The sequence below is a fragment of the Oreochromis aureus genome, linkage group 12 (assembly GCF_013358895.1).
Source record: "Oreochromis aureus strain Israel breed Guangdong linkage group 12, ZZ_aureus, whole genome shotgun sequence".
NCBI classification, from domain to species: Eukaryota; Metazoa; Chordata; class Actinopteri; order Cichliformes; family Cichlidae; genus Oreochromis; species Oreochromis aureus.
In genome coordinates this window covers 5,665,574-5,681,521 of record NC_052953.1, presented here as the reverse complement: position 1 = coordinate 5,681,521, position 15,948 = coordinate 5,665,574, and the positions used below count along the sequence as shown (strand labels likewise).

Sequence of the window (15,948 nt, the reverse complement as noted above, 5' to 3'; positions counted from 1 at the left end):
GCTGGTTTTAGTTGCAGCCATTGCTGTGTTCAGTTGAAGGCATTCCTGTGGTTGCAGCATTTGGTTTAGCTGCTGTAGTTGCCATATTTCACAGTCGCTCGAATTTTACTGGTTAGTTAAATTTTTTGTTGTTTGTAATATTGCTGTAGCTTCAGTATTAGTTGCTGTAGTTTTACAACAATTAACAGCAACTGTAGTTTTGTAATCATTGGGTAAGAAAAAGTTACCCAAAAACAAGTCCACAGATGTCATGCTCAGAGCGAGAGAGGTCTGTTGTAAAAGCTCTGTCTCCTTTACCTCTCGGTCTTTTGTGCTGCACATCCAGCAGGCCCTGATTACATGACCTTAGGGACTTGCTGGGGACGTATGGATGAAAAATTTCTCTGATCCACACTGGCGCTTGGCCATGCAGAGCTCTAAAAGTCAAAATCTTAAAGTGGACTCTAAAGGCAATGGGAAGCTTACTTTATCCAGAAGTCTCGCAGCGGCAGGTTTTGTTAAGACACGTGAACAATGAATTGCAAAAACCCAGACATGATGAAATAAAGGCATGAATAGCAATCTCCAATTCAGAATGTGACACAGTGGAATTCAGCTTGGCAATATTTCTCATGTGATAAAAGCAAGAGTGAGCCAGAGACTTAATGTGAGCATCCAAAAGGAAGGCTGAGTCAAAAGTTACACCAAGGTTGCTGATATAAAATTTTTCAAATGTGGTTAGGAGGCCTAGAGTTCCCCATCATTAAGTTGGATAAAACTATCTGCCATCCAACTTTTAATAGATTCAGCATCATCTGCATAGCACTGATAGGAAATAAAAGTGCTTGAAATGTACTAAAGAGGGAGTGGAAACAACAGAAACAAGAAAGGCCCCAAACCAGAACCTTGTGGCACACTGTAGACAAGAGAAGTGGAAGAAGAGAGCTTAGCTTAAATAATGGAAGAGAGTTAGCCTGATTTCAACCAAAATTATTTCACTCATATGTCACATTAATGAACATTTTAGATTTTGATGTCTTTACACAACAGGAAGTTTAAAACCATAGTTTGTGGCTTGAGAGGACTCTTTACAGTGAAGCTATTCATTTGGAACAGTCAGGTTGCGCGGTCTGGTACCACTGTGCCAAAAAAAGCTATATAGCCAGGAGCACTACATACAAGCTGAGCACGTCCTGACAGCTCTGAGCAATCTTCTCTGTGTACTCACAGAGTTCTGAAAAAATTCTCTTTACTCATGTAATTGAGAACCTCATGTAAGTCTTGATCATAATTCTTTTAAAGTTCCCCACTTAGCACCGTACAAAGTGTAGCAACGCATGGACAGACATTTGTGTCTTCTTTTAGAGTACTTTCAGTTAAGAGAGGCAAGAGTTTTTGGGTTTTTTTTCCTTTTTACATCCATGCCAACAACCAAATTTAAGTATTTAACACTTCTGCACTGGCTAATGAGTTGCCTTAACTTTTTTTATCCTCTCTGTTAGCGCTGCATGGCGGATTCTGGGATGATTGGACAGTCGGACCAGTTTGCTGCTATTTTCAGCAGTTATGCCTCTTTGCAGATGTTGCTGTAGTCCAGTGGGTACTTTAGCTGCAGATGTTAAAGTGTGTTTGCAGATGTTTCGGTGTTTGCAGTGGTTGCTTTACCTGTTGCTTTTGCCATATATAGTTGTGCATCTTGCAGTAGTTGCAGTAGGTATCTTAGTTGCAGATGTTGCTGTTTAGCTGTAGGATTCCTGCATTTAGTTGAAGGTGATGACGTTGTTGTATTTAGGTGCAGATATTGCTGTAGCTGCAATGGGCAGTTTAGTGGCAAGTGTTTCCTGGTAGTTTACTAGTTGGTTTAATTACTGTAGTTGCAGTGGTGCAGTGGTTAGCACATTTGCCTTACACATTAATGCTTCCCGGCTCCTCCCTGGGAGGAGACACAGCGCCAGCCTCATGGGGTACTCAGTGTGCTCCCAGGGCCGGTCCCAAGCATGGATAATTGGGAGGGTTGCATCAGGAGGAGCATCCGGTGTAAAATCTGTGCCAGGACAAACATTGCTATAGTGACCTCTCGGGATATAAGGAAGCATCCGAAAGAAAGTTTCAGTGATTGGGTTAGTCAGAGTAATTACTGTGTATAGTTGCTGTAGTCGCAGTGGGTAGGTGATGGGCAGACATTTCTGTAGTTTGCTAGTTGGTTTAATTGCTGCAGTTGCTTTAGTTTCAGTAGGCGGTTTCGCGTCAGTAGTTGCTGTGTGTAGCTGCAGTTTTTCTGGTCGGTGTAGTTGGAAATGTTGCTGTATTCAGAAGACGTCCAAAGCTTTACTTGCCAGAGGCTGTTGCTTCATACCGACCCCAGACAGCTCTGCATTTCCATTATATGTCACAGTAATCTCATTTAACGCAGAAGCAACATTGAGATTTGATGCAAAGCCAGTGTTGGTCCATTTGATTTATGAAGCGTTTCAGTCTTGTTGGTAAAGCGTGATGTTTTGGGGATTTTTGGTTAATTTTTATTTTGTGGGTTATCACACTGGATGGTTTTATCTAAAAGGAAAGGGAGGAGATTTTACCGCAGTGTTTTGTTAGCAAGCCTGAGGGTAGAAGCACACCTCCCCGCTAAAGAGACAACTGAAGATATCTGATTAAAAGGGGGATGCAAGGCTGGTGGTCTCACTTTGCTACTGTACATCCTGTGTGTGCGTGTGTGTGTGCACATGTGTGTGCGTATGTGTGTGTTTAACACCTCTGTTCATTTCCTGCAGGATTGATGGATTTCCTTGGCAGCTTGGAGAGGAAAGGGTTCGAGGTGTCTTTCGGGATGCAGCGAAGATCTGGAGTGACGTCACTCCGCTCACCTTTACCGAGGTCCGTAATGGACATGCTGACATTCGCATCGACTTCAGAAGGTGGGAAGAAGTGCTGAAAAAAAATATTAAAAAGAAACAGGAGCAAATGTCACATTACACCATGTTGTGAATTATATTTAAGTATCCCAAAATATAAAACGTGAGCATCGTTACACCGGAGAAACACAGCTGAATTTGGGCTAGAATAATACAGTTTATCATGCGGTTATGCAACAAATCATGGTTAATAGACATTACTTTAAAGTGGCACTCAAAGGGCACATTGTCTCCTTTTCTTTATTATCTGTTGCCTTGATTCCTCTCTCTTTGTGTCTTTTTCTTACCTCCTCCACTTGCATCTCTGGTGGGAGGGAGTAAAGCAAAAAGAGATGCAGAGGAATTGAAAATGTGTAATTTGGTAAAGAAGAGTCTGTGTTTGTTTCCTTGCTACCGCAAAATGCAAAAAGACCCAACAAACCGTTGTGCAGGAACAGCACCCAAGCTAACCACTCATGTGTTAGCTTTAAAGTCAGGGGGCACCCGGATTTGAACCGGAGACCTCTTGATCTGCAGTCAAATGCTCTACCACTGAGCTATACCCCCCACACTTGGGCTATGATAAAACCATTGCTTTGTAGTTGCAGTAAACACTCTACTACTGGCTTTATGTTCTCACTAGTTCACATCAATACAAGAAGTTTATTTCATGAATTAAGTTCTCGTGCTTTCATTTATTGGTTGATGAATGAAAACAATTTCTCAACATTATCGGTAAATACCTAATATTGACTGATAATGTTGCCACTTAACCTAATTAGCTGTAAACTGTTCCTCCATTTTTTTGCTTTACCACTTACTTTTCCCACCTTTTATTGCCGCCGTCCCAACTTTTTGAGACACGTTGGTGCCATCAAATCAAAATAAGATAATGTTGTCTCAGTTTAAACATTTTCCGTGTTCTATTGTGAATAAAATGAGATTACATTTACATTTTTAGAATTGTAGTTGTAGTTGTGAGTTAGATCCAGCATAGATCATTTTGAACTCGAGACAAAGATCTTTGCTACAGAGGGATTTCCAGAGTCACAAAGATGAAAACACGAGATTACAGAGCAAGAAAAGACAAGCAGATTATACCAGAGATAAAAAACTGGACTTTTGTGGGGGATCTGTGTCATCATTGGAATTACGTAAATTCTTTTGTGAAGCTTTGATTGTTTATCAGTGGAGCGATTTTTATGTTTTTCCTCTTTTGAATCAGGTTGTGTTTTTGGTTTTGAATTGCTTTTATCTATTCTTATAGAACCAACTACAGATGAACGATAAGTTAAAGGAAAAACCAGCATTAAATGCCCCAGAAACCTTTAAGGCCACCAGGTGCTCGATAATTCAGGTCTATGAGCACTTCGGGAGGGTTGATTAACTTTCTTCCCTCATTTTTTCTTGCGTTAATAGTGATGGAGAGTGAGGTCACACATTAATCCAAAACGTCCCATTGTTGTTCATTTATGACTACAAAGACCAAAGCATATGGTTCATTTTCCTCAAATGTTCATCATCAGCAAACCATTTAGTGATCCCTCGTGCCACACAGATACCGGCTCTATCATGGATAGAATTTTTTATGATGCATGGGATTGCATCACTCTCATCCTGTGGCTGCTGGGATAGGCTCCAGCTCCACCACACAACCCTAAAGTCTTACAGGTATCCAAATGGATGAGTTTGAAAAAGATTTACTTCTATATACAGTTACAGTCCATAGAGGCCATAATCATTGCTGTGTCATTCTACAAACATGTTTATTCGTGGTATTGATTTGGGCATTTTAAAATGGAAGTTTATGGAGATTGTCTAACTGCTGTAGACAGCCTCAAGTGGCTGTTAGAGCTGCTGCTGAATTTGCTACTTGGTTTAGACTAAGCACAAAGTCTATCCAAAGGTATTAATTGGGCAACTCAAATAGAAGCAATACAGCTGCGATTCTCCCCTGATTTGTGGCTTCTTCTGACGCTTTAATACAAAAACAAAAGGAGAGAAAAGGTGAAGAGGCTTCGAGAAAAGTCAAAGAATCTGAGAACGTTATCTCCTCCATGAAAGCGGAGATACCTGTAACATTTATTGCAAAATAAGAACGTTCAAAAGGTAATCCTAAAGTTAACCACAAACCAGGGAATGCACTAGTATCACGGTTGATGACAAGAAAAATTTAACTCACTTATTTATTTAAGTATTTTTTGCCCATTAAAAAACATTCAACTCAAGACTCATTCCACGCAATTATATAAAAACAAATTAAGGTGCAGTACAGGGCAGTACAGGGCTTTGTATCTGTCACGGTCACGTAGCTTTTTGTTGCCCTGGAAGTCCACCCATCTGTAGTTAGTGCAACAGAAGATGCCTGGGATAGTTCAGGCATAACTTTAGACTTGTCCTGCTCATACATGCTTGAGACGATCTTGTCACCGAAGTGGACACGCAACGGGATGTCATAGCGTGGCTCAAGCACGTGCATCATAGTTTAAACCCCAGAATATGGCCTCATGTCTGCAGCCATAAACACCTCAATAGTTTTAGCCCGGTCGGATTGGGCAGCAAAGGGCTGCTTAAATGCCGCGAACTCCTCTGCTCCTCCACTTGGACCGCTAGCGCTGGCCATAACTATCGCTTGACAGACTGACCATGTGCACCATACACACACTTTTATTTTCTTTTTCAAATCTTCGGATCACGTGCGTGCCGAACCGTGGAGTGGGATCGGTTCAGATCACGGATTAACAGTGATCCGTTGCACCACTAGAATGCACACATTAAAGGATATAGGGAACTACAGGGAACTAGGAGCAGGGGAACACACAACACTGAGGGACAACAAGCAAAAGAAGAGACGAGCAGTACATTGTTAACTCTTCTAAAAGTGCTTATTCTTTTTGCTAGTGTTGAATCCTCCCTTAAAGCTGAAGCTGACAGATGAATGTTTAGAATCTTTTGTCTGTAAAGCTGTTAAAAGGTTTCTGCTGTTAAATCCTCCCTCAGTGCCTTTATTGCTCATCAGAGTGTTTGTTTTATAAAAACCTGCAGGTTATGGCATGGAGACAACCTTCCCTTCGATGGCCGGGGTGGCATTCTTGCTCACGCTTTCTTCCCCAAAACACACCGACAAGGTGAAATTCACTTTGACGCTGATGAGTCATGGACACTCGGAAACCACATGGGTGAGTGGATGGCTGAGTTTATTTTTTATTGCTGGAAGCTGTGCATAAAAACTGAGAAATGAATAGAATTACAAGAGCTGTAATTACTGTCTGAATATCTCCATTGTCTGCCGCTGTCACTGTCACTTGTTTTCCAGCAGAACTTTTGTTTCAGTAAATATCCTGCCATGTTTTGTGGAATTGCAGAAGGCATTCACCTGTGGCTCTCAGGAATATCCAGCCTATTGTTATGGGTGTTTGATCCCTGCATACCATAACAGGAGCTTGGTTTTCATTGCTAGCAATAATTCATACCGATGATTTAGTTCATAATTTTTACTGACAGAATTATTGGGCACAGCAAAGCGACAGAGGGTGTCAGGTTAGAGGATTTTGTCTTTACTTTATGCAGATGATGTGGTTCTGTTGGGCAGCTTGAAGTCAGGTGTGAAGAACCTTGATTGAGAATTTGGTAAAGTGTGAAGCCATGGTTCTCAGTCTGAAAAGGATGGTGTATGTACTCTGGCTAGAGAACAAGTTGGAAGAAGTGTCCCGAGAGGGCAAGAAAGAGTGCAAGAGACTGATGGAGAGGGTTGTGCAACATTTACAATGATATAGATGGTCTAACGGTAAAGACAGATGAACATGAAAGTAGAATTGTAACTTTATGGTTGATTTAAGTTTCTGGCCTCACTTTGGGTTGTGACAGAGGGAATGAGTTTGCAAATAGCAGCAGAAATGAGCAAATGAGGGCATCTGCTACGTGCTGCATGAGGTAGCTTGTAGCCTCCTTTCAGAAGAGCTGGATGACATGCCCAGGGGAGGGAAGTTCCCTGTGACACTAAGATAAGATAAGCAGCTGAGGATGGATGGATGGATGGATGACTTTCAGACTAACAGACATTTTTTTCTCTTGTTTAATCAAATTATAAATTAGTTGCCAGCAGCTTCCATGTAAGTTGTCAGGTACAGTACTTTAATATATGGACTGAACTGACGTATATCTAAACTTTTGTACTGCAGTTTTTTAGATCATAGTTTTATTGCTAAGACCAAAACAAAGCAAGGCATACTTTTATATGAGAAAAGTAAGAAACTCACAAAAAATAGTCCATGTTGCTGTCAGTTACTTAAACGCAATGTTTGCGACAGGCCAGAAAATAAGTTTACTGTACCACTAATGAGGCAGTATTTATAAATACATGAATGTGTTTGCACTGGAAACATCATCAATAACATCTGTGCGTCTAGTGTTAGTGCTGTTTTTGTTGTCTTGTTGTGACCAGCTTTGGCTGGGGAGACAACGTCACTTTTTCAATCATGTTTTCTTGAAGCTATACATTCATAGAGTGCTTTTGTCACACCTTGCAGCTAATTTAATATTGCCACTAAGAAGTATGTCGCTGAATCATCCAGAGAGTACCTGAAAAAAACTCGTGCACTGGGAGCAAATGCACACTCCGTGCAGAAACTCCAGATTCAAATCGAATTCCTTATTACCGTGCACTGCTGCAGCACTGATAACGTCTGTGTGTCGGTGAAATGTGTGGCTGAGAGTAGATATGAGTCAGTAGGGAGAGGTACTTTTTATGACTCGTTCAGGAGCGTTGGCACTGGATGGGCTTAGGTAGCAAAATCCCCACCGTGCAAGCAGGTCAAAACAAACAAAACTATCTTCAGACTTTGTTTGAACCAGGTGTGCCCCTCCATCCTTCCACCCTGCAGGCATGGACCTTCTCCAGGTTGCCGCCCATGAGTTCGGGCACGTCCTGGGCCTGCAGCACACCCGTACGAAGGGAGCCATCATGTCCCCACACTACTTCTTCGCCGACTTTCCACCCAGAATAAGCAATGATGACAAGTGGGGCATCCAACACCTGTACGGATCTCGGATAGTTCAAGCCCCCGAACCCCAAACCACAACCGCCACCACAACCACTACCACAACTACTACTACAACCACCACCAGCACCACCACCACTACTACTACTGAGAGCAATGAGATCTTCCCTACTGGAGTAAGTGAAACTGATGCAACAATCACAGAATCATGAAAATCACCTAAATCTACACGAGAGGTTCGCTAACTGGGTGTGAAGTAAACCTTTACCCTGAAGCTTTATGCAGGCATTCGTGGTACCCAGAGGATACAGCTTTTGTTAGGATTTCATTATTTGCATATATTATATCTGAATATACTATATTTTGACTCTATTATATTTCTGCTGTACAACTCAAATTAGTTGTCATTCAATTTAATAAACAGTTGAATAGTTTCCAAAACAAGAGCTATAACAAGATAATGGTTTTTCTAAACAGGACAACGTTAGCCTAAACAAGTTAAAGTTTACCTAAACAGGATCATGTTAGCCTAAACATATTATTGTTTTCAAGATAATCAGGGTTGCTGATAGTCACGTTTCTGGTTTATGAAACACACTTTTGCATTCATTCTCACACCGCCCAAACAAATCTTACACCTTATAAGGATTGGCCTTAAAAAGGAATTTCCGGAGCTTAAATATAGGAGAAAGCAAAAAAAACAAGGTTTACATGTCTGACAATCTGACTGTAAGAGCTTATTAATCAGATTCCTCAGTAAACACAGCTGATCCTGCTTTGATAAGACTTAAACTGGAGCTGACGTGTTGTTTCCGACTGTTTATTAAATGCATGCACTTTCATAGCGTATGTATCCAAAAGTGAGAGAGTCACGCACATTTATGCATGTGGCACAATAATTATCAATCAGTTACTGATTGGTGATTAAAGGGAGTTTAGCCTTCTCTGTGTCAGGAACACTTTACTTTAGACTTTAAAGCGCCGTGAGGTGACTGCTGTTATAATTTGGTGCTATATGGATAAAACGAATGAATTGAGTCATATTGAATTATTCATTACACTGAGGGATGCCCGGTCAGGACCCAACTGGGCCAGGTGAGCTTTGACACAGAGTCACAGTTTTACTGTTAAACACAGGTTGTGGAGCTTCAGTCAACTGTCTTATTCTCAGTCTTCACCTCTTCACCAAAGTCAAAGGTGTTTTTTCTTGTTTTAAAACTCAGAGTCAGTGTTTCCAGTAGAATCTGACAGCATGGCAAGCGCTAATGAGCTACAGGCAAAAAGCATGAAACAATCCAGAGGTCACACACAAGAAAACGACTATGAATGCAAGGAAGAATGAACAAAAAGACGCAAGCAGCACCGCAAAGACGATGAAATGATTTGGCCAGTTGGAAGGTAAACATAGGTTCATATACTGAGGAGGGCGATTGGGTAATTGAACACAGGTGTGGCCCAAGGAGAACAAAGGTATAGTTTAAGACAAATAGAGATTTCAAAATAAAGTAGAAAGTGACTAATAGAACACAGGTGAGTCTAATCAAGTTACAAAGGATGGAAAGCTGCCAAACAACAAAACAAAACAGCAAACGATCATGACATCATGACAGTGTATAACTGAGACTTACGTTCATGAATGCTTTGTTAAAACTTTTACATGCTGCCACTGATTAATTAGCTTCTTAATAAAATGTATTAGCTTGCTAAGCTGTAGAAGTCTGATAAATTATCACTATATGGACAAAATATTCAGTGTATCAACCAATGAATTATTTGGGGTATATACACAGTGGCACCTCTTGACTATTTAAAGAGCATATCTGATTTCTTTGTGTTGGTATTGTTCCAACAACAGTATAATTACTGTTGTTCCACGACCACCTAATCAACCACTAACCAATCACATTGTTGTGCTTTTTTATTTTTAGACATACTGTATATTTAGGGGCTCAGTCTGCATTAGGGAGTTCCAGCGGATAACCTACATGTGTGTTTTTAATGGGACATATGGCTTGTTTTGGGAAAACAATGGAGCTCGGTTGAGTTTTATGGGATTTTTCAACAAGCCTCATCCTGTGAATGGCATCGATTTGTGCGGTCAGGAGACGCTTATGTTGCAAAATATATTTCAAGGCTGCATGCCAGTCTGACAGTGCATGTCTTTGAAACGATACCACATTAGACATGAGTGTTTTCTTTCATCAACCATACATGATAAATGGGGGTCAAACACAAAAGTAATCTTTTAGTCTCGTGAGAGTTTCTCTCAGGCGAAGACCGGGAATTGTTTCCTCTTCACATCACGTCTTTGTGTAAAATTTGTAACTGAGAGGATTTTCACTTATACTGAAAATCCCTGAAATTCCCTGTGATCGTTTGTGGGAATAAAAGTAGTCTTCAGCCTTACGAAGCACAAAGGCCCACTTTACTTACAGTATTCTGGCGTCTTTTCAGACAATAAAACGGCTCCTTAACACTTCATTATGTGCAGCATAAATCTCACTTATTGGAAACGTTACATTTAAGCAGATGATTGCACGTAGAAATGAACATTCGATCTGTCTTTTTTCCAGCCCGATGCCTGCAGGACAAACTTTGATGCCGTATCTATGATCCGTGGGGAGCTGTTCTTCTTTAAGTCGGGCTACGTTTGGAGGATCAGGGACGGGCATCTGGAAAGCGGTTACCCGGCGCTGGCGTCCCGTCACTGGAGGGGGATTCCCAACAACATCGACGCCGCCTTTGAAGACAAGTCAGGGAATATTTGGTTCTTTCAAGGTGAGCAGTAAAGACATTTGAGCTGCCGTTAAGTGGTTTATGGTTTTATGTAAGCGCAGTTCAGGGGAACGATAATTGTACAGAAACACAGAAGTAAAGCATTCTACCCATGTATGGGCCTGTTTAAATAGATGTAAAAATGTTAATTAACATGGGTCTGCGATGTTGCTGCAGTCAAGTGTACGCACACGCTGGAAAACCACCATAGACTCCCAGAAACACTGTAAAAGCTGTTTTTAAGTGAAGTAATTATACGTATAGCTAAATAAAATAACTGTTACTTTTATCTTGACAAACGTCAGCTGCTTGATCAGCGTCTGCTTTATGGACGGGCCAGTCAAAAAGTCTGCTGACATCCTTTTTTTAAAAACATTTAATGCCTACTAAAGTTAACTTAACCTATCAATGGAAGAAACAACAGGTCTGAAGTCATGTTCAAGATGCGTTTAAGAAATATCAAATGAAGTTGAAATAAGGCCAGGCAGTACTCTCATGTAATACCACACTGGACCACAAGATGGCGAAGCATCTTAGTCAACTTGACACATTTCAGCTTCATTCCAGCTACAGTTAGCTCAGCATTTGTACAGAATTCACGTTAACAAACATACATTAATTACAAGTCATCTTATTATATAGAAATACTAAATAATTTAAAAAGTAGATAGAAGAATGTAATCCTGGTTGGAGTGGAAAACATTAGCACCTCAATTTATCCACCATGATTCAGTTAGAGAGAGATTACGTCTCACGTCTGTTTGGTAGTAAAAGAGGTCATCTGTAAGGTTCTGCAGCTTAAAACCACAATATAACTCAAGAACTGTAAAACAAAATGATATTTAAGACAGGTATGGATTGTACTTTGAAACAGTGGAGCATTTTTCTAAGACTCCATTCTTAGACAGATGACAATTTATAAGAATTTAGTAATTCCATTATCAATATCACTTACAGTAATTTGAATGACACGTATTAATTGGAGCCCACTGTCTGTGCAGGTGCAAACTACTGGGTGTTTGATGCTGAGAGGCGGATCAGGGGGCCGGAGTCCATCAGGAATTTGGGCCTGTACGAGTCTGGGATCCAGGCAGCACTGCGCTGGGGCCAGGACCCCAACTACAACACCTACTTCTTCAAGTCAGGCAACTACTGGAGGTTCAGCCCCCAGGACAACCGAGTCGAGTCTGCCCCGCGCAACATGCAGGACTGGATCGGTATCCCCAACGTCGTGGACGCCGCTTTCCAAGACATCTACGGTACGGTGCGCTTGTCTCTGAAATAAAATAACATTTGGAGCGCTACATGTGGTTGTTGAATTAAGACCCAGGAACGTTACCATGCTATAAATATGATAATAAATAGTTTAAAATACTTGACAAGTTTAGCAAGTTTTAAAAATAACCCAGCAGTGGTTTAAACAGCTTGTCAGTTTTGCCAAAAACAATGATTTTCAGCATTAAGATAATCTGATTCGGAATCACGCCGCAGTGAGGTTTCATGTTTCACGAGCGCCATCAGTTTAAAATGATTCCTTTTGATTTCAAGCAAAGCAAACTGAAAACACAAGTGCATGGAGAGAGTGAGAGAGGCTGTAAGTGTGACTGTACACGCACACAACAAGGATCATTTTATCTTCAACATGTCATTTATGAATGACCCAGTTATCATTAAAGCGCTGCTGCATGTGTTGCTGTGGATGTTTTGCTCTGCACGCTGCTTGTTTTCCTTGTTCTGCTGCTTCAGGTTTTCACTTGCTTATCTGACATCTGGCCAAGAGCGAACAGCTGTTGGGCCAACGCGGGCACATTCGCAGCGGTGCTGATAAAAAAATGTGTTGTTCGTGCTCTCTGTGTTTCAGGCTACGCTCACTTCATCCAAGGACGGCAGTACTGGAAATTTGACCCTGTTAACATGAACTCTTTGGAGGGCTACCCTCGCTACGTCGGCGTGGATTTCTTCGGCTGCAGAAACGTGTGATTCTGAATCTGAGGATCTTTTTTTTTTTGCAATGGAGAGGAGTCTCTTTTTTGTCTGTTTGGTTTTTTTGGAGCAAAGACATTTTTATCTTTGGAGAAAGATTCAAAGGAGATGAAAGCGTCTCCTTTGAATCTGTTTATCTTTCATTTATTGATACACAGATCAAGTACACCTTCTTCTCAGGAAAACCAAGTTGTATTCCCTCAGACTTGGCACCTCCTGTGCAGCTATACTCATATTTATTTTGCACATTTTTGTCACAGTAAGGCTGAGTTCTGGGCCCTTGTCTAACGATGTGTGCTGTGAACTGCACACTTCTCACCTCCTTTCTCTGAGCCGAAAAGTGAGATTTTGGTCCGCAGACTGTCCTACTTAGTACCCGTAGTCTGTGTTTTCATCATGGATGGACTTCTGCTAACCCTATGAGGGTCTGAAGAGCGACATCAAACTTTGTACATGAGCTGCTGTAGGTGGCAGTCAGAGTTTTGTTTGAACGATGTAACCCAGGAGCCACTCAGCAGGAATGTCAGCGAGCAACAATTTCAGCTATGCTTCCCTTTTTTACAGACATGATTGCACATGTAGTTGATTTTCCTGCCAACCTGACTCCCATTAACCATAATTCAAAACCACCAAATGTATAAAAAGATGGACAGCCCACAGGTTAGTCCCATTGTGAAGCCTCGAGCTGAGCATTTCTCAAAAGAACGCAATGTTACACAATCTCACAAGCGTGAACATTTATCGTCCTTTATGACTGCAGGGAAAAGTGTAATTTATACCCCATGTTGTATTCTGTATGGCTTTAATTTGGCAAATGAGGCCATAAACTCATTAGGTTAAAATTATATTTGATCTAGCTTTATGTGCATCTCTTATATACAGCCTATGATCAAAACACACCCAGATGTGAGAGACATTTGGCAGTTATGGCAAATGTAGTGTGGGCCAGATGTGTCTCAGATAGGACACAGATTTGGTTTGGGCCACATCTGGCCAGATTCACCATCACTGCTGGCCCAAACCAGAACCAAAGAACATCTGTGCCAAACATTCATTGCTGTTAGATACCAAAAATATAGTGCAGATAGCATTACCATAATATTTTATTCATGCATTATTCAGTTGTTCTTTTCAGAGCTCATGTTTTCAGACACGTGAGTCATGACGATTTATGCCACGTTTCCTTTGCACTTTATCTAATTTAAACTTTTTATCCATACGAAAACCAGAAACTTCCAAGATTATAGCAGTCTAAGTTTGTAATATTTCAAGCTCCTATTTAAATTCTTTTCCATACACCCACAGAAAATTTAGATAAAATTAGATACAGAAAAATGAATGAAACAAGCCAAAGAATGAAGAATCAAAAAGTAACACTGTAACCACTCAGTTTGCTTGCTTTGACAGATTGAAACCACATACCGATGCACCTCCTACAGCTTGTCAGCCTTGCTAGAGGTGAAGCTAGCCACAACCAAAGGTAGCCATGATGTGACAGTTAGTTTTGGTTGGTCACTTTCAGACAGTGGCCATAAATAACATGTATGTTCTTCCTTAAAGTTTGCTCAGAGGTCTTAAACTAACTCAGGTGTGAGTCACTGAATAAATATAAGAAACCCAGCTCCTCCTCTGGGTCAGAACACGTAACATCAGCAACGTTTCATCAGTGTCCGCTCCACTGCTGTTTCAGACGAGGAGGTTTTGCCTTTACTTTTTATATTTGGACAAAAGGTTTCAGATACTTTTCTTCCTGGCATTAGTAAATATTTTAGATGTTTTATACAGTGCAAGGTCTTAAAAAAGCGAATGCCATTGCTGCACATCATGTTTTGATGTCACTCTTCTACCACGATGGTGTGAAGCTCTCACTTGCTCAGCGTGCAGCCACCTGTTGCAGGAAAAGCTGCAGGGCGCCATCTAGAGTGTAACACTGTCAACCACCTCAGAGACTATGGTCACTCTTTGTGCCATCTTTGAAGTCATTGCGTCACCATCTGTAACATGGTGCTCTTTTCTGTTTCATTAGTAAGAGGTTTGGGGATAGCAGCTGCTGTGGAGATCAACCTGGTAATAAAACATTTTAAAAAAAAATTGACTTTAAAACTAAATTTGAGCTGAAAATGTTGTTGCAGCAATAAGAAAGTTAAATTTGGTTTCGTCTGTACCAGAGTTCAAATACTATATTGGTGCAATCTGAAATAATAAATATGCAAAAGTGTTCAAGGATCAACTCGAAGTCAAAATTTTAAATATTTAACATAAAACTGTAAAGAAAATACTTTCCATCACTGCCGGAAAGTAAAAGTAATTCAACGACATGAAAAACTCTGGTTGTGACTCCTCCGTAGGTCAGCGCCCCCCAGGTTGAGAACCATTGCGCCATCACTTCCTCTGACGACCTCTCTGCTGCGTCCCCGATGCAGCGCTTGAAGGCTCAGTGCAGGACACTGACGAGTTTTAACAGCTCTCATTGTTGTTTGAATCATTTCTGCAACCCGTGAACTCTGCTTTCAAACATATTTATACACAAACAGCTTAGGAAAATGTTCCTGTATATACATGTCTTTAATATTGTTTTTAATCTTTTGTAGCCTTTACCCTGTTCATTGAAATGTATGACCTGCGTATTGTTTTCTGTTTTTTCTAAGTTACTGAAATAAATTCATAACCTTTTTATCAGTCTGGCTCTGGAGAGATTCAAAATCAGAAACTGATGCAGACACTTTAAAACAGAAATTCACATACTATCGCATTCTGTAAGATATATTTCTGTAAAAGTAATTACAGTTTTGATTGCAAAGGTTAACCCGTAACTCAGCCTGACATTTTGTGTTTATGCAAGCCTTAAAAACTCCTCGCAAGGATTTTAAATAATATTGCAGGAGTTTGTTTGAAGCGGTGGGCTAATGGGCCTTCTCTACAAGTCAGGGATCTTACATCACTCCAGTGAAACTCCATCTGGAAAAGTACAACAAACATTAGAAATTATGCTGGCAGGGTGGGGAAAGCCAAACTCTAATACCTGTCTGTTTGCCAGGAATAAAGCATGATGTGGATTGCAGACCTTTTTTATTGTCACTTCATTCTCAGTGTACAGTGCGAGTTTGTTGCACAACACAGAATGCCATTAAATTATTCACCTGAGCTTTCCCTGATGGTCATGTATGCTTTTATATAGAGTTATTTAAAGTTAAAGACCAGAGCTGCTGAAAAAATGTCCAGAATTTGTCGACATTTCCAGGTACACTTATGGATTATGTAACACTTATTTAAGATTGTCAGACAGATCTGTCATGAATGATTTAAGAATAAAAATAAAT

The 15,948-nt window shown here is 40.6% G+C and overlaps 1 protein-coding gene and 1 non-coding gene across 2 annotated transcripts in view; one reads left to right on the top strand and one right to left on the bottom strand.

Moving 5' to 3' along the window:
• The window catches only part of mmp11a (matrix metallopeptidase 11a), a 39,151-nt gene extending 23,462 nt beyond the window's left edge, over positions 1-15,689 (top strand). The window contains exons 3-8 of the mRNA XM_031734862.2: positions 2,751-2,894; positions 5,916-6,049; positions 7,754-8,046; positions 10,444-10,648; positions 11,647-11,904; positions 12,507-15,689. Coding sequence (XP_031590722.1) covers positions 2,751-2,894; positions 5,916-6,049; positions 7,754-8,046; positions 10,444-10,648; positions 11,647-11,904; positions 12,507-12,625 — 1,153 coding nt within the window. The 3' untranslated portion in view covers positions 12,626-15,689. The remainder of the gene's footprint in view (positions 1-2,750; positions 2,895-5,915; positions 6,050-7,753; positions 8,047-10,443; positions 10,649-11,646; positions 11,905-12,506) is intronic.
• trnac-gca lies at positions 3,366-3,437 on the bottom strand. Its single transcript has one exon. It is a non-coding gene; the product is annotated as a tRNA-Cys (tRNA).
• Positions 15,690-15,948: the final 259 nt, after the last annotated feature.